The 26022-nt window shown below is 39.6% G+C and overlaps 1 protein-coding gene across 6 annotated transcripts in view; it reads right to left on the reverse strand.

Annotated features, from left to right (window-relative positions):
• Positions 1-26022, reverse strand: part of Mettl16 (methyltransferase like 16) — a 53192-nt gene that overhangs the window by 17000 nt on the left and 10170 nt on the right. For all 6 annotated transcript variants that reach the window (XM_008828811.3, XM_017797082.2, XM_008828810.3 and 3 more), the window contains 4 exons: positions 17851-18050; positions 12319-12459; positions 6572-6687; positions 2475-2617 (listed from right to left, as the gene is read on the reverse strand). In XM_008828811.3, the coding sequence (XP_008827033.1) occupies positions 2475-2617; positions 6572-6687; positions 12319-12459; positions 17851-18050 (600 nt within the window). The remainder of the gene's footprint in view (positions 1-2474; positions 2618-6571; positions 6688-12318; positions 12460-17850; positions 18051-26022) is intronic.

The raw sequence follows: 26022 nt of genomic DNA on the forward strand, positions 1-26022 counted from the left end.
CTTGCATTGTCTCCAGTTAGGACTGAACTGGCTCCTATGTCTATCTCATGTCAGTTTTGTGCTCTTTCTTGTATTATACAATAGTGCAGTCTCTATTGATTTTGACCCAGCTCTGTAATCAATTATTTGAAAGATTACCATTTTGCAATTGTCATAGTAAAGACTGACCCATGAAAAAATTAATAAGTTTTCAAGAACTCTGGCTCATTTCAGTGGAGAATGGTTAGAAATTCCTTTAAACCACATTTTAAATTTAATTTGTGATATTTAAAAATATACAAGCAGAGGCTTGAGGTATAAATGGCTATGAGTGCAGTAAAACACTTAACTGCCTATAAAATAGATAGATAACTAGAATGCCTCTGAAGAGCAGCCAAAAAATCTGCTTGCTCTCAAAATTTATCATTTAAACTGACATAAATTCCAAATTGACATGACTCAAAATAAACCTTCTTGTTGTTGTTGCATGTTTGTTTGTTTTTTGGTGACAGTCTCATGTAATCCAGGCTGGCTATATGGTATAATAGTGGCTGACTATTTTAGAAGTGCAATTGCAGTACAGACCACTGAGATAGAATAGGGAAATCTGCCTTATAAGTCTATAACCTGTAAAATCCAGAAGTTGGATAACTTTGCTTTCCCAAGTTCCTGTCAGCTGCAAAACAAAACTGTAACTGATACTACCAAGTTTTCACTTAGCATGGCCTAGGTGGCACAAAGGAAGCATCTTGGGTGTCATCCTGAGATCACCCCACATTTGACTTATAATGTAAAATATGCTGAGTTTCTGCATTTTTTTCAGGGATAAGACAACAAAATATTTTAGAGGGCTAAGAGAACTGAAAACAGGATTTTGAAGAGGTATTTATACACCCAAGTTCATACTGCCTTACCTAAGAATCAACAGGTTTTAAAAGCAACACAAGGAGCCATGAATGGATGGATGAATGAACAAAATGTTTATACATAAAATAGAAAATTAAAATTGAGTATACTGTGTCACATCTAAAATCTCAGCACTCAGGAGGCAGAGACAGGAAGAACAGCACAAGTTTGAGGTCAGCCTGGGCTAAATAGTAAGTACCAAGCCAGTCAAGAAGATATGTCAAGAACTTGTCTTGAAAAGAAAAAAAAGAATAGTCACTTTTTTATTTCTTTTTTATTTTGGTCTTTTTGTGACAAGGTCTCCCCGTAGCTGCAGCTGGCCTGGAACTCTCAGAGATCCGCCTGCCTCTGCCTCCCAAGTGCTGGCATCCGCCACCGCGCCCGGCTGAATAGTCGCTTTTTAAAAGGCAGGAATCACCAGGCATGGTAACAAATGCTTTTAGTCCCAGCACTTGGGAGGCAGAGGCAGGTGGATCTCTGTGAAATCAAGACCAGCCTGGTCTACATAGTGAATTCCAGGCCAGCTGGGGCTACAGGGAGACCTTTTAAAAAAAGACAAAAAAATACAATAAAATAAAACAAGGATTCCTCTAATACTTGCTGTAACATGGATAAAGCACGGAAACATGCTAAAGTGAACTAAGCCAACCACGAAAAGGACAAATACCATATAATCCCTCTTATATGAGGTACACAGTAGTCAAATTCAGAGACAGAAAGTGTAAGAGTAGTAGCCAGGGGCTGGGAAAGGGATATAACAGGTTGCTATTTAACAGGAACAGTGACAGCTTTTGAAAGTGAAGAGGTCTGGAGATTGGATGCACAACACTGTGAATGTCCTTAACACTACCAAATTATACATTTGAAAACTTATGAATATGAGGCTGGGATTTATTTTAGGGGTACTGGATGCCCGTCGACCATGAGTGAAGCCTTATGTTCAATCACCCCAGCACGTTCTCCACACTTTCCTCAAAAAAAAAAAAAAAAAAAAATTAAAGTTTTTATTTTGTACTTTTACCACAAAATAAATAAATCTCTATTTCACAAAACTAAATCCTAGGGTTGAAAGTTCTTTTAGCTTTGAACTACCACATTCATCATATCAACAGCACGTGGCAGGTGCAAAGGGAAGTGAGACAGTCGCTCTATCTGAGCACCTTACAGTGCTTAGTGACAGGTGTGTTGTCCAAAATAATTAGCTTTTAAAACAGAACAGACTTACCCCAGCTCTGGAACTGGTTAGTGATCTCTGTTTCCCTTCATTAAATTCTTGACAACTCAATATCCTCACATCTGTCACTGTTTAGGAAACTGATTCCAAGAACATAAATTGCTTCAAGGACTAGGCAACAAATTTATTCTGGTTCATGGGACAGATTTGAATCCATCTGTTTTCTAATCAAAAGCCATATTCGAATCAGTTTTGTTCCATCACAGAACCATACTAATGGGAGCAATATGGTGTTTTCCTCCTTTCTGTCTTTCAGTCTTTATCTGCTTATTTTTCAGTCCCTGGTGATTACTTTTCCTCTAAGTAGCTCTGTTTCTTTAGGATTATAACATAAGAGATGAATATTCCTACTTACCTTATTCTTTTTTTAAGTTGTAAACTGTCATGGATGATCCTTTTAACAAATTCTAATTCCCCTCCTTCTGCCATGATCTCTGTGATGCCTCCTGTATTTACAGAGCTAGGCGGAGGTCTTCGAGGATTCCGAGAGTTAACACCCTGAATAACAACAAAAACCATGATGATAAACCTTTACACCTTAAGAACCAAATCTCTGAATGTTATCTAGCTATTATTGTGCCTACTTTCAAGATTTAAAAAATCACATAGCCAGCTGGGGTTGTAGTTCGGTGGTAACGCACTTGCCTAGCATGCGCAAGGCCCTGGGGATTAAATATAAAAAAATTTTACCTTTTATATAGCTCAATCTGTTGCTTTTCCTGGATTATGCTTTCTGTCTTGATACCATGGCCAGGAAATCTACCCAAAAATTAAATAAATATTTACTTATGTTTTCTTCTAACACTTTTATGGTTCTGTTTTTTATATTTAAATATTTAATCTATCTTTACTTCCTATGAAAAAATGAACTCAAAATGCATCAATGACCTAATTGTAAGAGCTAAAACCATAAAACTCTTAGAAGAAAACATAAAAGTAAATCTTCATTAACTTGGATTAGCCAATGGTTTCATACATACAATATCAAAAAGCATAAGCACAACACAAAATAAACTGTTATTTCATCAAAACTAAGATAACCCAGAGGATAGGAGAAAATGTTTGTAAATCATTATCTAATTAAAGGACTTGTATCTAGGGTGTAAAAAGAATCCTAAAAACTTAATAGGAAGAAAAATAACCCAATTTAAAAATGAGTTAGAGTCTGAGGCTATAGCTTGGTGGCAGAGTGCCCTAGGTTCAATCCCCAGTACTGCAAAACAAACGAGAATGGGCAAGGAGGGCCGGGCTACATGTGTTCAGAGGTGGTGCTTCCTAGCATACACAAAACTCTGAGCTGGATCCTCAACACTGCAAAAAAATGGAAGAGGGTAGGTGGGGGAAGGGATCTGAATAGGCATTTTTGCAAAGATAAATAAATGGCCAATAAGTACATGAAAAGATGTTCAGCATAGTCAATCACCAGGGAAATACAATCAAAACACACTGAGATGCCATTTCACACCCACTAGCATAGCTATACTAAATCAGACAGAGCTGGGCGTGATGGCGCAGACCTTTAATCCCAGCACTAGAGTGGCAGAGGCAGGTGGGTCTTGGTGAGTTCAAGGCAAGCTGGAAAACCCTGCCTCAAAAAAAAAAAAAAAAAAAAAAAAAAAAAAAAAGATATGAAGAAGTATAGACAAGGATACAGCTGATGGAGTTGTTAGAAAACTGAACCCTCATGCACTGCTGCTGGTTGGACAATAAAGTATCATAGTCACTTTGGAAAACTGTTTGGTAGCTTCTCAACCAAATAAAACATTGAGTTACCACAGGATTTAGCAGTTCCACTTCTGGATATGCACAAGTTAAACAAAATGTCTATGCCCCAAGAGATACTTGATACTTGTACAAGAATGCTTCTAGCACTGTTCATAAGAGCCCCAATGTGGAAACAACCCAACTCTATCAACTGACGAACAAATTAATGTGTTATAGCTATAAAATGGAATATTCCCTGGCAATGAAATGACACACTGACACACGCTACAACATAAATGAATGTGACACTACATATCAATCTCTATGAAAGTCAGCAACAAAAGGCCATATATGATTCCATTTATGTGAAATGTCCAAAATGGGAAAATCTACGGAGACTCAAAGTACAGTGGTAGTTGCTTAGGCTTCAGTATGCTAGGAAGAAGCCAACAGTGACTTAAAATGGCTAAGAAACTTGGGGGAAGCCTGATGGAAATGGAATTAATTGTGGTAATGGTTCTATACAACTATCACCATAGTAGCAATCACTAAATCCTATACTACAAATGGATAAATTACATGGTATGTTAATACACTTCAATAAATGCTATTATAAAAATATATTTAGTGCTGGGTGTGGCAGCGCACATCTTTAATTCCAGCACTCGGGAGGCCGAGGCAGGCAGATCTCTGTATAGTGAGTTAGTGAGTTCCAGGACAGCTGGGGCTACAGGGACACCCTGTCTCAAAAAGACCAAAAATATATATATATATTTAGCAAGGCTAGGGGGATGGCTTAGCCAGTATAGAGATTGTGGAACAAGCCCGAGTTTGGGTCCCCAGCATCCATGTATGAGCCAGACATGGTGGTGTGCATGTCACCCCAATGCTGAGGGGGGAAGGCAGGAAAATGGAGCCAGGTGGATCCATGGACCTTGCCCATCTAGCCAAGTAAATAAGCCATGTGGAAAGCAACTGAGAAAGACATGACATCAACCTGACCTCCATAGGCACACATTCTGCACAGATGAGCATACATACCTGCACACATACATAGCTCAAAGTACCAGCTTTTATGATGCTGTAAATTTCTTGATCAAGGTGTGTGGTATGTGTATGTGTGTACAAGAGTGATAGGTTGTTTTGTTATTGTTTTGGGTTGGGGATCTGGTGGCACAGGTCTGCAATCCCAGCTACCTGGGAGGCTGAAGCAAGAAGACCCCAAGTTTAGAGCCTGCAGAATAAATTCAAGGCCAGACTAGGCAACTTTGCAAGACCTATGTCAAAAATTTTAAAGATACAATAAGATAATAGTAAGATATTTAGTTTCACTGCTAATAATGCTTTGTTTCGTTTTACATCTAGATGCTCGTTCTACAGAAATTTCACTTTTGAACATTCAGTCTATTTTAAAAATTTAGAACTTTTTTTGAGACACGATCTCACTATGCAACCCTGGTTAGCCTACAGCAAAACATGTTTTGTTTTGTAGTAGTGCTAGGACTGAACCCAGGGTCTTGTGCATGTTCTACAAGTACTGTACCACCAAGTATCCCTGTATCCCTTGTATACATTTTTGGTACACATGGCAACTCAACATCTTTAATAATAAATTGTACTCCAGGATGTGGTTATTTTTATTCATATAATTAGAATGCAATCTAAAATTTATTTAAATTGTGCTTGACATTATATTATAATCAGGAATGCAACTATTTCTAATAAATTCCTGCTCAATTTCCCCACTTCATCAAAAATTTTAATCCACTTAGATCTTGTTATGAGCTACATAAATGGTACTTTGAGGATATCTGAATGGCCCTAAAAATAATTAAATTCTTTCCAAAAGTTTAACATGTAACACTCCTCACTTCCTTTGATTAACTTTTTCTATTATTAACAGAAGTGATTTCTATTCACTAGATAAAGGAAATCTTAAGTTAAATTAACAATATTTTGTGGAACTGACTTTTTAAATACATTAGTTTTTTTTTTTTTATTGTGGTGGTGGTGGTACTAAGGACTGAAGTGCTCTGCCACTGAGCTTTATACTTAGCTTTCCTGCTTTTTAAATTTTTATTTTGAGATAGGGTCTTACTAAGTTGCTTCAGGCAGGCTTTAAACTCACTCTAAGTCCAAGCTAGCCTTCAACTGGCAATCCTCTTGCCTCAGTCTCACATGCACCAGAAATTATCTCATCCAAAAAATTTTTTTCAATATTCAAAACCAAATACATTTTTTTCACCATTCAACTATTTACTACAAATGACAGATAGTAACAATAACAGTGATTTTTGTTCATAAGCTGACAAGCTTAGTTGAGAAGTGACTATGACCTTCCTTGGTTCAATTAAAACAAAATTCAATGCTTGGGGAAGAAAAGAGCCCTCTCCTCACTCCCCAACTCCATAAATATTGCTTATCCACAAACCTGAGAATAAAAAAACCCAAGGACAATGTCAGAGCCAAGAGAAACTGAGAAACAACAACAAAAAAAAACACCCTCAGTTTTTATATTGTGAATTCTTGACCAAATTGTTCATGAAACCTAAACTACTGCTAGATTTTCTCAGCTACAAGACAACAAACTTTCTTTGTTGTTAAGTCAATCAGAACTGGGTTCATAAGTAATTCAAACCAAACAACATCCTAAATTATATAGATTTCAAAGGAAAACTGCCTTTTGTTCTTATCTCTGCAAGTGAGGCAAAATTAGATAAATATTCAATAACTTCAAAGATATTTTACCTTGGCTTCTAATTGGTTGGCAAAAAAGGGAGGGTTGCACATGCAAAAATCATAGACTATCTCAGATTCCTCTTTAAGAGCATCCATCAGGAGTGTCTTCTGTGGCACTTTTACCACTAGGAGAAAAAATAGAACTGTTAGTTACCATTAATTATGTAATGGCTTTAAAATATATGCACAAAACAATATACAATTGAGAAGAGCAAGGAGGAATGCAGGTACACAAATTTTTCAATTCTGTTCCCTATGAGAGAATTTTTAAATATTCCCTTGAGGGCAGGCAATAAAAGACAGAAGTGGCAATAGGACTTTTTCCTTTACCTTTTCCTTAAACACTTGCTCTAGGAAAGTCCAACCAGCATGTAAGCACAGTCTAATGGGCTCATGGAAACCCAGGCAATGAACTAAAGCTTCCTCCACCTGCATGTTAGTAAGCCCTTTGGAAGCAAACCTCTGTCACCGGTCAATCCTTCAAATGACAGCTATAGCCAATAGAGTACGTTCTCATGAGAGAAACTGAATCAGAACTCTTCAACTAAGATCTACCCAAATTACTAATCCAAAGAAACTATGAGATCAGAAATGTTTATTGCTTAAAATGGCTAGATTTTGAAGTAATCTGTTACAGAGCTGTAGAGAATTAGAGCAGGCAGCATTCTCCACTTGGAACTCTTCCCACTCTTGAGAGTCCTTTCTCACTTTCTGTAACAAATTTATGTTCACTCTAAAATTTTTTTAATAGCAATTTATATACACTGATAATAAAATAACAAAGAACTGATCACAAGGGGGATTTGATTATTTTAGGGACAGTTTCATGAACTAAAATTTAAAAGACAGTATAATTTAGCAGGGAGTTGGGGTCAGGGGAGCACACGCCTATAACCTGAGCACCTGGGAAGCAAAAGGAGAAGGCGGAGTTTAATTTAAGGCCAGCTTGGATTACATAGTAAAACCCTATCTCAAAAAGGGGGAAAAAAAGGTTTAATTAAAAAAAGGTTTCCCCATCCCCCCCAAAAAAATTAGAGGCCAGGGCTTGGGAGATGGCTCAGTCTGTAAAGTGCTTATCATATAAGCATAAGGATCTGAGATCAAGCCTTAGTTCCCAAGTAAAAGTTGGGCATGGCAGGACCCCGACCCTTAATCCCAGCACTAGGGAGGCAGAGACAGGAGGATCCCTGGGGCTTGCTAGCCAGGAACTCCTAGCTCAGTCAGTAAGTTCCAAGCTTAGTGAGAGATCTTGTCTCTGAAAAAATAGGTGAGAGCTGGACATGGTGGTGGTCTACATAAAAGTTCTAGGGTAGCTGGGGCTACAGGGACACCCTGTCTCAAAAAACAAAATAAATAAAACACCAAACCAAAAAAAAATTACCATTGTTAATAGGTTTTTTTTTTTTTTTGGTCTTTTTGAGACAGGATCTCCCTGCAGCACCAGCTGGCCTGGAACTCACAAGAGATCCACCTGCCCCAGCCTCCAGAGTGCTGGGATTAAAGAGGAGCACCACCATGCTCAGCTAAGACCTTGATATTTATATATGCTTTTATTTGTAGTACTGGAGACTGACCACATACAGAGCCTCACATATACTGGGCTAGTGCTGTAACAATGAGCTGAATCCCCAACCTTTTTTATTTTATTTTATTTTTTTGAGGCAGGGTCTCCCTGTAGCCCCAGCTGTCTTGGAACTCACTATGTAGACCAGGCTGGCCTTGAACTCACAGAGATCTGCCTGCCTCTACCTTCCCAAGTGCTGGGATTAAAGGCATGCACCACCACGCCCAGCACACCTTTTAATTTACTTTTAATTTTTATTTATTTAGAGACAGCATCTCACTGTGTAGATTACAGAGTAAAGGTCCCAATACCCAAGGACAATAGAGAGCAGCACCTGCTGCTGCTCCCACAAGTCTACCATTAACTAGGAAAGAAACAAAAACTGCCAAAGATCAGCAACTTGAAGTTTTTCCTTGTCTCCTCATGATTTCTATCTGGGTAGTAAAAGTACCCCAGTTAGCTCAGTAAGAATAGGAAAGAAGATCACAAGTCTGAGGCCTATCCATGCTAGGTTGCAAGACCTTGTCTAGCTTCAAATTGAAGCCAGGGGTGGTGGTGCACACCTTTAATCCCAGTACTTGGGAGGCAGAGATAGGCAGATATCTCTGAGATGGAAGCCAGCCTGGTCTACATATCTAGTTCCAGGCTTGCTGGGGCTACAGGGAGACCCTGTCTCAAAAAAAAAAAAAAAAAAAAAAACCTCAAGATATAGCTCAGTGGCAAAGTGCTTGTCTAGCATGTGTAAGGCCCTGGGTTCAATCCGGAGCATGCCCCCCTCGTACAAGTACCCAGAAATAAAACAGATCAGCAATCTAAAGACAAGATGAAAAACAATAAAACTTAAAGAAGATAACATAAGAAAACACACAGATCTAGATGACCTTGCATATGTAGGTGACTTTTTAGACATGATATCTAAGACATAATCCACAAACAAAAAAAAAAGGTTGGATTTTATAATAAAAGTTTTTTTTTAATTTATTATTTTTATTTTATGAGTGTATTGCCTGAATGTATGTGAGTGCACCTGTGTTGTACAATACTGAGGAAGTCAGAAGAGGGCTTCGGATTCCTCTGGAACTTGAGTTAAGGACGGTTTGTAGCCACCATGTGGATGCTAGGAATCGAACCAGGGTCCTCTGCAAGAGCAGTCAGTGCCCTTAACCACCAAGCCATTTCTCTAGGCCCTATATTAAAAGTTTTAGTCTAGAAGAAGAAAAAACAAAACAAAACAAAACAAAAAAACAAAAAACCTTACTCTAGCCTGGCATAGTGGCACAGACCTTTAGTCCCAGCACTTGGGAAGCAAGGGCAGGCAGATCTCTGTAAGTTCAAGGCCAGCCTGGTCTACATAGTGAGTTCAGGCCAGATGGGGCTATAGGGAGACCCTGTCTCAAAAAGACCCCCCCCCAAAAAAGACAAGTCACATACTGCAAGAAAATATTTTCAAAAGATATTTCTGATAAAGGACTATATATTTAAAAATATAAAAGAACTGTTAGGCTTCAATGCCAAAAAACCCCACCTAAACTAAAAAGTAGATCAAAGACCTTGACACCCTACCATAAACAATATATAGATGGCAAATAAGCAGATAGAAAGATGCTCCACATATATCATCAGGGAAATGGAAATTATAAATACAACTATTAGAATGGTCAAAGCCCAAAACACTGACAATGCCAAATGCTTGTAAGAATGGAAGCAAAAGGAACTCTTGAGTTAAAAAATCACACCCACAGGGCTAGAGAGATGGCTCAGAGTTTAAGAGCACTGACGGCTCTTGAGGAGGACCCGGGTTCGAGTCCCAGCACCCACGTCGGCTACAAACCATTCTTAACTCCAGTTCCAGGGGAATCCTAAGCCCTCTTCTGACCTCCAAAGCATTGCATGACATGGGTACACTCACATACATGTAGGCAATACACTCATAACATAAAATAAAAATAACAGGCTGGGCATGGTGGCGCACACCTTTAATCCCAGCACTCAGGAGGCAGAGGCAGGTGATCTCTGTGAGTTCAGGGCCAGCCTGGTCTACACACTGAGTTCCAGGACAGCTGGGGCTCCAGGGAGACCCTGTCTCAAAAAATAATAAATAAATAAATAAATAAATAAATAAAAACAAAAAACATCGCACCCACACAGAAACCTGCACATGGATGTCTACAACTTTATTTACAACTGCCAGAACTTGGAAGCAACCAAGGTGTCCTTCTGTAGATGAATGGATTAATTATGACACTTATAAGCAATTGTCATAAAAATAAACAAAGAAAAGACACAGAGGAAATATAAAGGAATATTACTAAGTGAAAGAAGCTAATCTGAACGGCTATATACTACATTATTCCAACTATATGACCTTATAGAAAATGATCTTCCTTATGGAAAAATCATGGAAACATTAAAAGCTGAGCGGCTGCCAGGGAGTGGGGAGGACTGAGGGATGAATACAAGGACTACAGAGGATTTTTAAAGTGGTGAACTGGGAGACACATATCATTTTTGTTTGTTCAAAACCATAAGATACCATATTAAGAATGAATTTTATGTTAATTTTGGCCAGGCCTGGTGTCACACGCTGGGAACTCCCACCTTCTCTACAGTCTAATGAAGGCGGATTCAAGTTCAAGTCCTACCTGTACAACTTACCAAGACCCTATCTCAAAATAAAAACTTTAAAAAAAAAAGTTGGGGAGGGTTAGGTGTGGTAGCTCATGCCTGTAGTCCCAGTATTCAGGATGATGCAGGATGATCACTGCAAGTTCCAGCCAGCACATAATAACAGAGCTGAGTTCTAGGCCAGCCTAGGCTACAAGTAGAGTTTGACTCAGAAAAAAAGGGGTAAGGAGGTCCTGGGAATATAGACAGCTCAAGTGGTATAGTGCTTGCCTAGCATGTAGGAGGTCCACAAATACAATGGCCAAGTGTCATGGCACATGTCTTTAATCCCAAAACTGGAAGGCAGAGGCAGGCAGGATCTCTGTGAGCAAGTGTTCACACACACAGATGTATCAAGGAACATGTGGAGGTAAGAACTTGCAGGCCCCAGTCAGTAAACTCCTTCCACCATGTAGGTTCTGTTTGGTGAAAAGCATCTTTTCCCCATTCAGGCATTTTGCCAGACCTGTTTTATTTTAAATTTATTAATGTGTGTGTGTAGGTGCATGATATGAGTGCAGGTAAGCCATGAGCATGCCGTAGCACACATTTGAAGGTCAGGGGACAACTTTCAGGAGACAGCTATTTCCACCATGAGTTCCAGGGACCAGACTTAAGTCAGGATTGCAAGGCAAGCACTATTACCCAATGAATCATCTCACCAGCCCCAAATTATAGACTTTGGGAGATGATGATGTGTTGCTAAGTACACCGACTATAACTAATATACTCAATCTGGTCACAGATGTCAATAATGGGAGAAGTTGAGCATACATGAGGGGCAAGGAATATACACATCTTGCTGTGAACTGTTCTATAAAATATATAAAATAAAGTGTATTAAAATATATGCCAAAACCACTTAAGAACATATAGCAAATTAAAAAAATATGTATGTGTATGAGCATTTTGCTTGCATGTGTATAAGTGCATCACCTGCGCGCAATGCCTGCAGAGGCCAGAAGAGGCTGTTGGCTCTCCTGAAACTGGAGCTACAAACAGTTGTTAGCTGCCACATGGGTGCTGGGATTTGAACCTGGGTCTTCTGCAAGAACAATCAGCGTTCTTAACCACTGAGCCATCTCTCCAGCCCCCAGATATAGCAAGTTTTAAAGAAATATTCAGCGAATAAAATTTATATTAACTAACTGAATAAAATGCTTTAAGAAGACAAATTCTGGCTGGACATGGAGGCACAAGACTTTAGCCCCAGCACTCAGGAGGCAGAGGCAGGCAGATCTCTGTGAGTTCTAGGCCAGCTGGGACTACAGGGAGACCCTGTCTCAAAAAGACCCCCTCCCCAAAAAAGGGCAAATTCATGAATACAGAATATAGTCATAATTAAGATCAACTATATTTACTATATTCCTTCTGAGTTAATTCTGGCATCAAAACAGCAAAGTCAATATGCCAGTTTTTTTTTAAACCATCAAAGTCTACACATTTAAGCAAAAGATAACAAGACATGTTAAATTAGAGAGGTTTTTAATAAGCAAAGCTTGAGGGGATAGTTATTCCATGGACTAACCTTTTATGAGATCAGATAAGTTATTCTGTTCCACATTTTTCTTGGCATAGTTGAAACAAATATCATCCACTTCCGTTGCAAGGAAATACCAGCCATTCAAAGTTGCTCCAAGTAAGGGGTAGATGCAGGATGCTCCAGTACCTAGTAAAAGAAAAATTCACAATTCCACACATGAGAGGGGGAAAAAAGAGAACAATAAAATCACCATTTGTTTTTCTTCTTCAAATTCTTTTAGGTTTTCACAGCTTAAATCAGAAACCAGGGTATTCTGCAGCTACTGGGCTCACTAGTCCTTTCATACATTTGAGTCTTACCTCATAAGTAGAGACAAATTTCCTAGGGGCCAGAAACCTTATTGACCTACTCTTCCCTATGTTGTTTGTATAAAATGAAGTGTAGAGGCAGGTGTGGTGGCACATGCCTTTAATCCCAGCACTCAGGAGGCAGAGGCAGGTGGATCTCTGTGAGTTCAATGCCAGCTTGGTCTCCACAGTGAATCCAGGCCAGCTGGGGCTACAGGTAGACCCTGTCTCAAAATGACAAAAAAAAAAAAAAAAATTGTAGATATTTAGAAGCCCAAGAAAACTGCACTGATTAGCTTAAAATGGTCAAATAACTTAATTTACTTTAGAAAATTAATTTGTTTACAAAATGTCTTCACTTTAAATTCCATACAAAACTCAATTTCCTTAAAATGAGTCAAGACTATCTGTTTAAACACCACAGTAATATATCTTTTAAAATATTTTATTTATTGCCAGGTGTGGTGGCACAAGCCTTTAATCCGAGCATGTAGGAGGCAGAAGCAGAGGCAGACAGATCTCGGTGAGTTCCATGACAGTCTGGTCTACACAGTGAGTTCCAGGCCAGCTGGGGCTACAGAGAGACCCTGTCTCAAAAGGACCAAAAAAAATTTTTTTTATTTTCTGTGTATGAGTGTATTGCCTGCATGTATTTAAGTACACCCATGCCGTGCAATGCCTGCAAAGGTCAAAGGTGGCAGCAGATTCCCTTGGAACTGGAGTTACAGACAGTTGTTAGCCACCATGTGGGTACTGAGAATCGAACCTAGGTCCTCTGCAAGAGCATTCAGTGCTCTTAACCACTGAACCATCTCTCCAGCCCCCACAGTAATAATATTTAAGATTTATTTTATTTTTATTTATGTGTATATTTGTGAGCTTGTACACATGCATACAGGTTCCCTCAGAGGCCAGAAGAGGGCACCAGATCCCTGATGCGGGTGCTAGGAACTAAACTCAGGTCTTCTGGAAGAGCAGCAAAGTGCTCTTAATCACAGGACCATCTCTCCAGCTACACAATAATATCAAAACAAATCAATGTAAGCTGGGTATAGTAACACACACTTGTAATTCCAGCATTTGGGAGGCAGAGGCAAAAGACTTGTGAGTTTAAGCTAACCTAGGCTATACAATAAGACCAACTCAAAGAAAAGGAGAAGCAAGCAAACAAACAAAATACACAGATCAACATATATCTCCAAAAGAAGAACTATGAGTTTGTGTGTGTGATTTTCATGGTACCAAAACAGTCCAATTTTCCATATTTTTGTAGGATGTCAGAGTCACTGGGTAGCCCCAACCCAGGTTCAAAGGACATATCCAGAAGCCAAAACCACCTTCAACAGCTGGTGTTTGGTCCTGAATTTGTATGCAGAGCCTCTAGTACTAGACAGGACTGATCTATTAGTATCACCAAATGTTGCTTTTACAACCACTGACTAATCTTGATCAATTAGATCCTAGTGAGTGAATATATTTAAAAGAAGTGAAGTCAGGGTTTCTCCTGACCACTATAGCAGTCAGCCTGAACCTGCCAGTCCAGGGTTGCTTTCCCTTCAAAGATTTAAGAGGTGTTCCTAACCCAAAGCCCACATATGGCTTCTTCACAAGGTATTCAGTGGCAGGGAAAAGAAAGGCCAGATTAGTGGCTGCAACACTTAACCTCTTGAGAGCCACAGTTGATACCACCAGGCAAACACTTCCTTGGGGAGTTGGGAAGTAGAAAGTGGGAAGAGGATACTCAGGCTCTTCCAGAGTCCACAACTGTTTAGGCCTGCGAGTCATTTTTGCTATAGTCATTTAGAACAAGAAAATTTCAGTAATGTTTTCACCTCTATAGGAAAAAAAGAAAATTTCTCTTTTTAATTTCATTTCTAAGAAAAAAAAGGTAGGTAAAAGATCCACCCTTACCCTCTTAAAATAGTTCCTCAATTCTCAAGAACAAGTAACTTGCATGCCAACATTCCAATCTCCTCAAAAAGCTAAATGACATTTTAAGTAGGTAATAATCTTTATAATGATAAATAAAAATGGAAAGTATATCAATCATAGAATTAGAGCAAATTGATGGAGTCTGGGGGAAGAATTTATATAAAACCCTAATTAGAACATGATTTCAGCAAGTATTGCCCCTTGTGAAGAGCAAAAACCCATTAACCTCCTATATCCCCAAATGCTATTTTAGAGGGTTCGGGGCATAATTAAAATCAAATCAAATTAGCACCAAATAGACTACTGAGCCTTTTAGTCCCCCTCATCTGGTTAGGACTCACTACATAGCTCAGTTCAACCTTGAACTCACTGTGCAACCCAGACTGGCCTGGAACTTACTATCCTCCTGCCTCTACTTCTCAATGCTGGAATTACAAGCATATGTCACCACACTTCGCTAGTCAAGCCTTTTAGCTTTCAGCCATCTTGTGCCATGAAATAAAAAAGAGCTCTAAGTAAACTTCATTTTTACAGTGCTTAGATTATATGAAGTACTCAAAATTTTGAAGGTTAAAATAATAATGCTTAGACTGGAAACAGCCATTTTGATGTGAAAAAAAAAATGCCTTTAGCAACTTTGCTAGGCCTTGAGATATTATTGTAACCAAAAATTAATAAGTATTATAGTTTGCAATCTAGTGGCAGAGAAAAACATTAACCAAATAATTAGATAAATGTGCAGTTTAAAATAGAAATAAATGCTATGAAGGAAAAAAGTTTTTTGAAAGGCTTATTACAACCAAGGTAGTAAGCTTCCTTAGTTTAGTTGGAAAGTCAGAGAAAGAGAAAAGCAGGCTTGAGTTGACAATAATAGCAGAGTGCAAATGGGGAAAACAAGGTGAAGATGGGAGAAGTGTGAGGCACTGGGAGGTCAGGACACCTTACTAAGACTTTTTTAAAAAACAAGTGTATAAAACAAGAGAAAGAATTGGGTAAGATAAGCCTTGAGGACCTAGAGAAGAGGATAAGGATGGACAGTGGAAATTCTAATAGACCAAGTCAAGATTTTGGGTGTTAATCACAAAACCAGTAAGAAGTCACTTAAGATGTGGTAAGATGTAGACTTATACATATTTTCTGGATGCAGTCTAAAGAATGCAACAGAGGAGCAACTGAGTAGATGAGCACAGCAGTCAAGAAGCTATTCCATACACACATTAGAGATGATGATGACTTAGATTTGGATGGTGGCAGTGACAACGGAGAGAGAATTTAGGTGTTTATGAAAGTCAGCTGGGTGTGGTGGTGTATACCTGTAAGCCCAGCACCCTGGAGTGAAAGATAGGACAGCCTCCATGAAGCCGTGTCTCAAAGTCAAAAAATAATCTGTGAGATTGAGGCCAGCCTAGTGAGTTCCAGACCAGCTAGGACTATAGGACTAATAAAATCAATTAAAGAAAGAAAGCCAGGTATAGTGGGCAGCCTATAGTTCCACAGTCTCAACCACTTAGGAGGATGAGATAGGAAGATCCCTTGAGATGAGTTGGAGGCCAGCATGGGCAACAAAGTGAAAACGAACTCAAAAAAGAAAAGAGGGACCAAGGATTAGTTCATAGTAGGATGCCTGCTTATTTAGCAAGGCCTTAGGTTCAAATCCCAGTACCACAAATGTAAAAAAAAAAAGGAAATATTTAAAAATCACCAGGAAGCTTGAGTCCTAGCTACTTGGGAGGCTAAGTAGGAGGACTGTTTGAATCTAGAAATTTGATCTTGTTTAAAACAAAACAAAAAAAAGATCATGAAACAGTGATGGACACTCTCAGTGAGAATAAGCAAAAGTGAGACAGTCACTGACATAAGAAACAAAGGAACCAAGAATAGGAGAAAAGACTGAGTCTGGTCTTAGACAAACTTTGAAATATTCATATTATATATATTTATATATATATATATATATATATATAAAATCAGACCAGAGGCAAAGCAATTTTAGTTGGAGGCATAAATAAAAACGGGGCTTATTTGCTCATAGGTGGGCAAAGAAAAGCCATAGATACGAGCCATAAGTGTTATCGATATCAAATGGTCAGCCACAGGATGATGAACCTGAAATGAATGAGGAAAACCAGGAGAGTATGGTGTTATGGAAGCAAATGAAAAACAACGCATAGCCAGGAGTGGCGCGTGCCTTTGATCCTGGTACATGAGAGGCAGGGGCAGGCAGATTTCCAGGAGTTTGAGGCCAACCTGGCTTACATCTGGAGTTCCAGGCCAGCCAGAGCTACATAGTGAGATCCTGCTTAAAAATAAATGAAACAGCCAGGTGTGGTGGTGCACGCTTTGGATCCCAGCACTCGGGAGGCAGAGGCAGGCGGATCTCTGTGAGTTCGAGGCCAGCCTGGTCTACACAGTGAGTTCCAGGACAGCTGGGATTACAGGGAGACCCTGTCTCAAAAAGAGCAAACAAACAAACAAACAAACAAAAAAAATGAAATAAAATTTCAAAGGCTGTAACGAATCACTAGGAGATTGAGAAACTATTCAAATTCTTAACTGTCCATTTTGTTTTTCTTAAAAACGGGCTCTTGGTGATGGCTCAGTGTTAAGAGCACTTGTTGCTCTCAGAAAGGACTAAGTTCAGCTTCTAGCACCCACACATTCTTGAGTCTGTAACTCAAGTTCCAGGGGATCCGTTGCCTTCTGGCCTCTGCAGGCACTATATGCATATGGTGCACTTACATGTAGGCAAAACACACAAGTACAACAAAGACAATAATAATAAAAGTTGGATGTGGTAGCACACACCTTTAATCCCAGCACTAGGATGACAGAAGAAGGCAGATCTCTGAGATTGAGGTCAGCCAGGGCTACATAGGGAGTTCCAGGTTAGCTGGGGCTACAGGGAAACCCTATCTCAAAAAAGAAAAAAATGAACATACCAAATAATAGTAATAAACAATTAAAAATATCAGTGTAAAGACTACTATAACAACTCCAACTAAAGGAGAGTAGACAATGTCTAGTAGACCTGGACAGCAAGGTGGAATCTGAAGGCTAAGTAAACAAGAGCCCCCCTTTCACTCTGCACTGCTGTTACCCCTGGTTCTGACCAGAGATGACACCTCTTTTCAAGAGAAACCAGTGACAGAAAAGCCCATATGCAGCAAATGAAAGCACTAGTACAGGTGTCCAGCTTCTTTCACACAACAAACACCCACTAGGACAGATTACAAAGAATTTCACCTTGCAAAACTTGAAACTTACTTTTAGCCCCCCAAAAGAAGTTAAAACCATGTACCTATGTCAATTCCTCTTCGAAGAGTACTTTTGCCAGAGTCCTGATGACCAATCAGGTCTTCTACCCAATGAATATAGTTGAGTCTCAAAGGAACTGTGGGAATTAGTCTCTCCAATGGAATATCAATAGAAAGTCCAAAATCTTCTCTTAGGAGAGTACAAGTCAGGGCTCTGACTGCTTCAGGGTCTTTGAAATTAAGACTGAGAGGTGGAGAAAAAGACAAACTGATTAGTAAGATTTACTGTGCTGTGCTAACTCCATGGCCACCAGCTACTACACTAGTAACTCAAAGCCCACATGAATTTCCTAAAGACATCACCCATGAATAGATATATTCAACATACAGTACAGGAGCTTACACATAGCAATGTTTAACACCTTCATAGTCTATGAAAAGCAGTCTAACTTTCCACCACAAACATTGCATAGCCACACAGGGAGCACAGGGATTAAGAGAATATCTGTTCTAATTCCTGTCTCACTGTCTCCTTTCTTAGCTATGAGATTTGGGGCAAGTTATTCACCTTTATGACACAGCTGTAAAATAAGGATAGTAGTACCAACATCACAGCACTATTGTGACAGTCTCTGAAAAAAACTTAGCATAATACCAGGTACATAGCTGTTTTTTTTTTTTTTTCTTTTCTTTTAAATAAATTAATTTTTCTTTTCTACTAATATCAAAATTCACTTAAAAATAGCCAGGTGTGGTGGTGCACGCCTTTAATCCCAGCACTTAGGAGGCAGAGGCAGGCGGATCTCTGAGTTTGAGGTCAGCTTGTTCTACATAGCGAATTCCAAGGTAGCTGGGGCTATAGGGAAACCCTGCCTCAAAAAGACACATACACACACACAAATTCGCTCAGAAATGGAAAAAAGAAAAATAGCATAAAAGGTTCACTAATAGCCAGAAATAGTGGAACACATCTTTAATTCCAGCACTTGGGAGGCAAAGGTAGAAGGTTCTCTCTGAGTTTGAGGCCAGCCTGGTCTGCATAGTAATTTCTAAGCCAGCTGGAGACACAGGGAGACCATGACTCAAAAAAAAAAAACCAGACATAACAAAATATTGTATTTACTCCTGTGAAATCAATCAAGTTTATGAAAAGGATGGGCTAACTCCATCTCCTTCAATGACAGAAAATTTTTTTTTTTTGCTTGTTCAATAATTTATTGTCTTTACGAAAAAAAATCTTTATAGAAAATTGCTTTAGCTCTCAGCAGCCTGTTCCTGAAAACTTAATTTTTATACATGGAAAAAATTTCATATCCGACACTAAAGCATCCAAATATATTCATATCCCTTATTCTAATACACTGGCCTGTCCAGCTAAGCTTCATCAATAAACACACAAAAGAAAAATATCCCATCATATTATGTTCAAAGTCATAAAATCTCAAATGTAAACTTCAGAAAATTTCCATTAAAGAAATTTAACCCAGATACGCCTTATAAAACTTCAAAAGTATGATCTTAAGTACATACATTGTAGCATTATTGCCTTATAATTTCTCAATGTTATTTTCCAGTGCAACTGTGAAAATCAAAGGTTGTAAACAAAAAATTTTTACCAATAACTCAAAAATAATTCATTTGACATTTCTGACACTAAATTTGATCAGATGACACAGGTCCTTATACCTGTGGATAGTAACAAACAGTGTGTGGTTGAGCAGCCAGTCCAGTGATCACACTTGATTTTTTGTTTATGTTTTTTGAGACACAGTTTCCCTATAGTCCCAGCTGGCCTCAATCTCTGCAATCCGCCTGCCTCTGTCTACCGTGTGCTGAGGTTAAAGGTGGGTACCACCAGCCTGGTAGAGACCATATTTTGAAACAGTACTATGCCAGATGGCAACAAATCCTTCTAGGTAACTAATGGCAAGTGGGTATGTCCTGAACCTAGAGTTTGCCAATTTGGCTAAATTACAGGAGTGTGCCACGCACCCAGCTTTGACATGGGTACTAGGTAGGGGACTGAACTCAGGTCCTCATGCTTACATGGCACTACCTTCCAACTCTTTCCTTTTATATATGCAATATTACCATTATAAATGTAGCTAGTAAGGATAAATTTCTGTAATTTTTCCACAGTAAGGAATCTACAATGTGTATCTTTAAAAAAAACCTGTTTTTCAAAAAAAAAAGGCACAAACCTTTAATGCCACATAGCAAGTTCCAGACCAGCTGGGGCTACAGGGAAACTGTCTCAGAAAAAAAGAGAAATGCCTTTGGTTCCAAAGCACTCACTTTCCATGAAGAAGGCCAATTCTGTTGATAAGCAAACAAAGATTTTTCCAATGTTGAAAGCAATCACCAAAGTGCTACAGCTTGAGCATTCATTCATGACCGCTTCACAGGACATTTGGGATAAGAGAAATGGCAACACAGTATTTCCTTGGACCTTCAAAGAGTTGCTTATATAAAAAATTTTTGATCCTAAAAAACATATGGGGCTGAAAATGTAGTTTAGTTCATAGAGTGCTTGCCTAGCATGCACAAGGTCCTGGGTTCAATCCCCAGGACCACATTAAACACACAAGTCACAGAGGAAGTACAAGGCTAGCCTGGCTTCATGAGACTCTATCTCAAAAATCAATCTTTCTCTTTCTCTCTCACACACACATATATATGTATATGTATATACATATATAGTTAAGGACCATAGCTCAGCAGTAGAGTGTATGCGTACTGTTCTTGAAGGCCTTGGGTTTGACCCCCAACTGTACAAAAATAAAAACTGAAAAAGGTGGTCAAGCATGGTGGCATACATCTGCAATCTCAGCACTCAAGAAGCAGAGACAGTAGGATTTTTGCAAGTTCAAGGTCATCCTGGTCTACAAAGCTAGTTACAGGCCAGGCATTACTACACAGTAAGACCCTGTCTCAAAAATAAAGTGGACATGTGTGGTGGCCCACGCCTTTAATCCCAGCACTCGGGAGGCAGAGACAGGCGGATCTCTGTGCGTTCCAGGTCAGCTGGGGCTCCAGGGAGACCCTGACTCAAAAAGACAAAAATTAAATAAATATAAATAGATAGATTCAAGGTAAACTACAACATACAATTTATTAATGAGAAACTATAATCTATCACCAAAAACACAACATACCAAGCAGAGGCAAATGAACCAAAGGAAATAAAATGAAACTTATGAAAAATACTTTGTTAACATCATGAGTATTTTTTGCTTCTAAGAAAAGACAGGTGGGGCTGGAGAGATGGCTCAGCGGTTAAGAACACTGGTTATTCTTGAAGAAGACCTGGGTTCGAATCCCAGCAACCCACATGGTAGCTAACAACTGTCCGTAACTCCAGTCCCAGGGGATGCGACAGCCTCTTCTGACCTGTCGGCATTGTAAGACATGGGTGCATTTACCTACATGCAGGCAATACACACATACACATAAAAAATAAAAAAATTTTAAAAAGTTAAAAAAAAAAAAAAAAAAAAAAAAAAGGGGGGGGCTGGATGTAGTGGCACACACTTTTAATCTAGAACTGGGGCGGGAGAGGCAAGAGGAACTCTCTGTGAGCTCCAGGCCAACTTGGTCTGCATAGCAAGTTCCAGGGCAGCCATGGCTACATAACAAAACAAACCACAGCAGACATTGGTTCAAGCATTGGAAACCATTTTGTAGGGCAAAGTCTAGCCATCCAACTTTACAAGTTAAATATCTAGGTCACATCAGCACCCTGGGACATTCAAAATCCTGGACACAGGCAAGATCTTTTTTAATTCTCATTTCTAAGATCACAGGGAGGCCTAGGAACTAAAATTAGCTCTCATGTGGAAATTAGCAATTTATTCATTCCATCAGTATTTGTTGTTTAACACATCCAGCTTCACAAAACAGGCTTATGTCTAATTTTCCCAAAATGTCTCCCACTCTGCTACAATGAATACTGTATCACTATTAGAAATGAATTTCTATTACCCAAGGCTGATTCAACAATTGTTCTAATACTGTAGAAGCCAAACCTGAAGAATATCTATAAACACCAAAGCCTGTCATCCTCCATTGGTCCCGAGTCACTGGCTCATCACTAAGGGGCTAAAAATGGTAGTCACCCAGTACAACCAATTCCTCATCGCTGGTCTTCAGTTTAAAAACAAACCAAGTGTCACACTGCTTTCAAGTTCTCATAACAGAGCTCACATTAATTGAAGGCTGTTGCTATGGAGCTGTATATTGTGAAAAAGCACAAACTAAAATTAAATTGCAATGCTCTGATACAATTATAACAAAACAATGAGAGGTACAGGAAAAAAGAGACATCTCATCAGCACTACTGACCATCTCAACCACACCAGGCTTCATAACAATACGATTGTTTACCTTTAATTCTATTATTCCAATCATATAAATGCATTATCACTATCTTTTATGACAGCCATGCAAAACTACATCCTTTTACCCCTTTTTTAGGTGAGGAGACTCAGTCTCTGCAAAACTAAGAAAATTACCTAAAACTTCACAGTTGCTAAGTGGTACCTTTAGAATGCTACTCAGGATGACTGACTTGGAAATAACTCTTCTTTCCACATCATCTCCATTTCTTTTTTTTTGGTCTTTTTGAGACAGGGTCTCCCTGTAGCCCCAGCTGACCTGGAACTCGCTATGTAGACCAGGCTGGCCTCGAACCCACAGAGATCCGCCTGCCTCTGTCTCCTGAGTGCTGGGATTAAAGGCATGCGCCACCATGCCCGGCTCATCTCCTTTTCTTGAAAGAACTTAAGAGTTGCTGGGCTTGGTGGTGTATGCCTTTAGTCCCAGCACTCAGGAGGCAGAGGCAGGTGGATCTCTATGAGTTCCTGGTCTATACAGTGAGTTCCAGGCCAGCTGGGGCTACAGGGAGATCCTGTCTCAAAAAGACCATAAAAGAACTTAAGAGCTGATCAAAAGAATGACACTCCAAACCATCCTGGGTCTAACTAATACTCTGTCTGATAAGGCCTGTCCATCATTTTCCAAGTTTAATGATTCTTCTTTCATCCATCTCTCTGAGTTAAAGAGCCTGCCTCAAGAAAATCAAATGAAGGAGTACAGCTCAGAGATAGAGCACTTGCCCAGCATGCAAAGAGGCCCTAGGTTTGATCCCTAGCACTGCTAAAATAAACAAATAATCCAGGAGTCTGAGGCAGGAAGAAAAGTGAGTTCAAAGCCAGATTGAGCTACATAGCAAGACCCTGTCTCATAAAAGAAAATAAAGAAAAAGAGCATTTTCTGAACTATGATCTAATCTGTCAGGGAAGCAAATCTGCTGCTACAAGCAGCTAGGCCATTGATACAAGAAAGCCAACCTCCCTTCTACACCTGTGACAGGTCCCTTCTACATATGACATACTGTAGTCTGACACTCCTATGCATGAAGAACATGTGTGGTGTTCCCTTTCCTGTAAAAATTAATGAAAACATAGCTAGATGGTTCAGTGGGTAAAAGTGCTTACTTCTCTCAGAAGTCTGATGATGATTAGTTCAATCCCCTGAACCCACGGTAAAAGAACAGACTCCCCGGGGCTGGAAAGAGGGCTCAGCAGTTAAGAGTGCTGGCTACTTTTGTAGAGGACCCAGGTTCAATTACCAGTACCCACATGGTGGCTAACAACCATCCTTAACTCCAATTCCAAGGGAATCCAACTCCCTCTTCTGACCTCCTCAGGTAGTACACGACACAGGGCACTTACATATATACAGGCAATATATGAACACACATAAAAATAACAAAATATTAAAAAAAGAACCAACTCCCAAAAGCTGTCCTCTGACCTTCTCATTTGGGGGTCTCTCTCTTTCTCTCTCTCTCTCTCTCTCTCTCTCTCTCTCTCTCAACAATAAAACAAAGTAAAATTTAAAAAAATAGGTCAGACAGCCAAGGGCAAATATGCTCATACAGCTGTCATCTTTAAAGAAAAAAAGCGCGGGGCGGGGGGGGCGGTATTCTCCTCCAGATTGCCCTATCCTGGGGGCACTCTTGTCTTGAAATGGTTCAGTCAGTAAAAGCACTTGCCATGTAAGCCAGATAACCTGAACTCAATCCCAGGATCTAACAGTGGAAAGAACCAACTCCCAAAAGCTGTCCTCTGACCTTCACATTCGAGCCATGGCACACGCGCGTGCACGCACGCGCACACACACACACTCATATACACGATAATATTAAGTAAAAATTGAAAAAAAAAAGCCTGTCTTCTCCCTTTACAAGAGTATTTGCTTTACTTTGCAAAAGCCTTAAAATCCTTTTTATCATTAAAATAAACACTTTGAAGCTGGGCTTGGTGGCATATGCCTTTAGTTCCAGTACTCGGGAGGCGGAGGCAGATGGATCTCTGTGAGTTCAAGGCCAGACTGGTCTACATAGTGAGTTCCAGGACAGCTGGGGCTATAGGGAGACCCTGTCTCAAAAAGACAAAAAAAACAACAACAACCAAACAACCAAACAAACAAAACCACTTTGAGGAGCTAATAAAATGACCCAACAGGTAAAGGCACTTGCTGCCAAGCCTGGTAACCTGAATTTGAGCCTCAGAACCCACAGGGTAGAAAGAATGGATTCCCACAAGTTGTCCTCTGACCTCCACACATGTGCTGTGGCATGCACACCCAAAAAAACACAAACACACACATGCATACACTAAATAAATATATGTAATCAAAGTTTAATTTTAAAACTTTGACTACTAAAACTCAAGGTGTGTGTGTGTGTGTTTGGGGGAATAAGGATTGAATTGAGGGCCTTGTGCATGCTAACTGCACTCTAACCCTTTAGCCCCTGTCTATGCACAATATAACCCCACAAATATTTGGATTTGGTTTGAAAGACAATTCTCATGGTGAGTGATTGTTTTTGTTTTTGAGACAAGGCCTCCTATAGCCCAGGCTGGCCTAAATAATTGGCTATGTAATTGAGGGTATCCTTGAACTCCTGATCTTCCTTGTCTTGGCCTCCTAAGTGCTGGGATTATAAGCCTTAGACATAAGGCTCAGCACAATTAATATGTTTTATAATCTGTAACACCTATTGTATAGACTATATGCTATGCTATTCCATTGGATGGAAATATATTCTAAGAGTCTACATAGAAGATATTTTTTCCAACTTGATTATTAAGCTGAGCATGGTAGGACTTTTTTACTGTTTTTTGTTTTGTTTTATTTTCCAGACAGGATCTCTTGTAGCCAAAGCTGGTCTCAAACTCACTCAGGTAACCCAGGCAGGTCTTGAACTTTTCTTTTGGTCTTTTTGAGACAGGGTCTCCCTGCAGCCCCAATTAGCCTGGAACTCACTATGTAGACCACCAGGCTGGCCTTGAACTCAGTGATTCACCTGCCTGTACTTCCCAAGTGCTGGGATTTAAGGTGTGTGTCACCATACCCAGCCTGGTCTTGATCCTCCTGCCTCCCAAGTGCTGGGGTTACAAGTGTTCACCACTAGACCTAGCTTATACCTCTTTTAATAAATAAGGGAAGCAAAAGACTGAGCCAGACAATGTTGCACATCAGTCATTTTTTTAATGATCTAAGTCTCTATTTGAAAACACTATGAAGAAAAAAAAAAAAAAAACAACCAGCATTCCTATTTGTAAGTTTAAAAATGCAAAACACTGGGCCGGGCATGGTGGTGCACACCTTTAATCCCAGCATTTGGGAGGCAGAGGCAGGCAGATCTCTGTGAGTTCGAGGCCAGCCTGGTCTCCATAGAGAATCCAGGCCAGCTGGGGCTACAGGGAGACCCTGTCTCAAAAAAAAAAAAAAAAAAAAAAGGCACTAAATCCTCTCTCTCCCCAAAAGAGTACAAAACATATTAAAACAAACTTATGTTATTTAGACTCCTTTCTGGGTCAATGAATCTTTTAAAAGTAAAGCTCTGTGTGTGGTAATACACACCAGCACTGGGGGGAGACAGAGTTACAGGGATCAAGAGTTCAAGGCCACCGTGGGCTACATGAGATCTTATTCAAAAAACTAAGGAAGTCCTCCCTCAAATATTGGGGACTTAATCCCAGAATTCTCAGTCTCAAAAAAACCCTTATATTTACTGATGCTAGTATTACTTGCCAGGCAGTTTAATCTATGTAGATATGTTAATAATACAGATGCTTGGTCTACTTTATGGTTTATTTTATATACACTCATCTTAAAAACCCTACCGGGGGGGGGGGGGCGGGAGA

Source organism: Nannospalax galili, unplaced genomic scaffold, assembly GCF_000622305.1.
Source record: "Nannospalax galili isolate Female #2095 unplaced genomic scaffold, S.galili_v1.0 scaffold212, whole genome shotgun sequence".
NCBI classification, from domain to species: Eukaryota; Metazoa; Chordata; class Mammalia; order Rodentia; family Spalacidae; genus Nannospalax; species Nannospalax galili.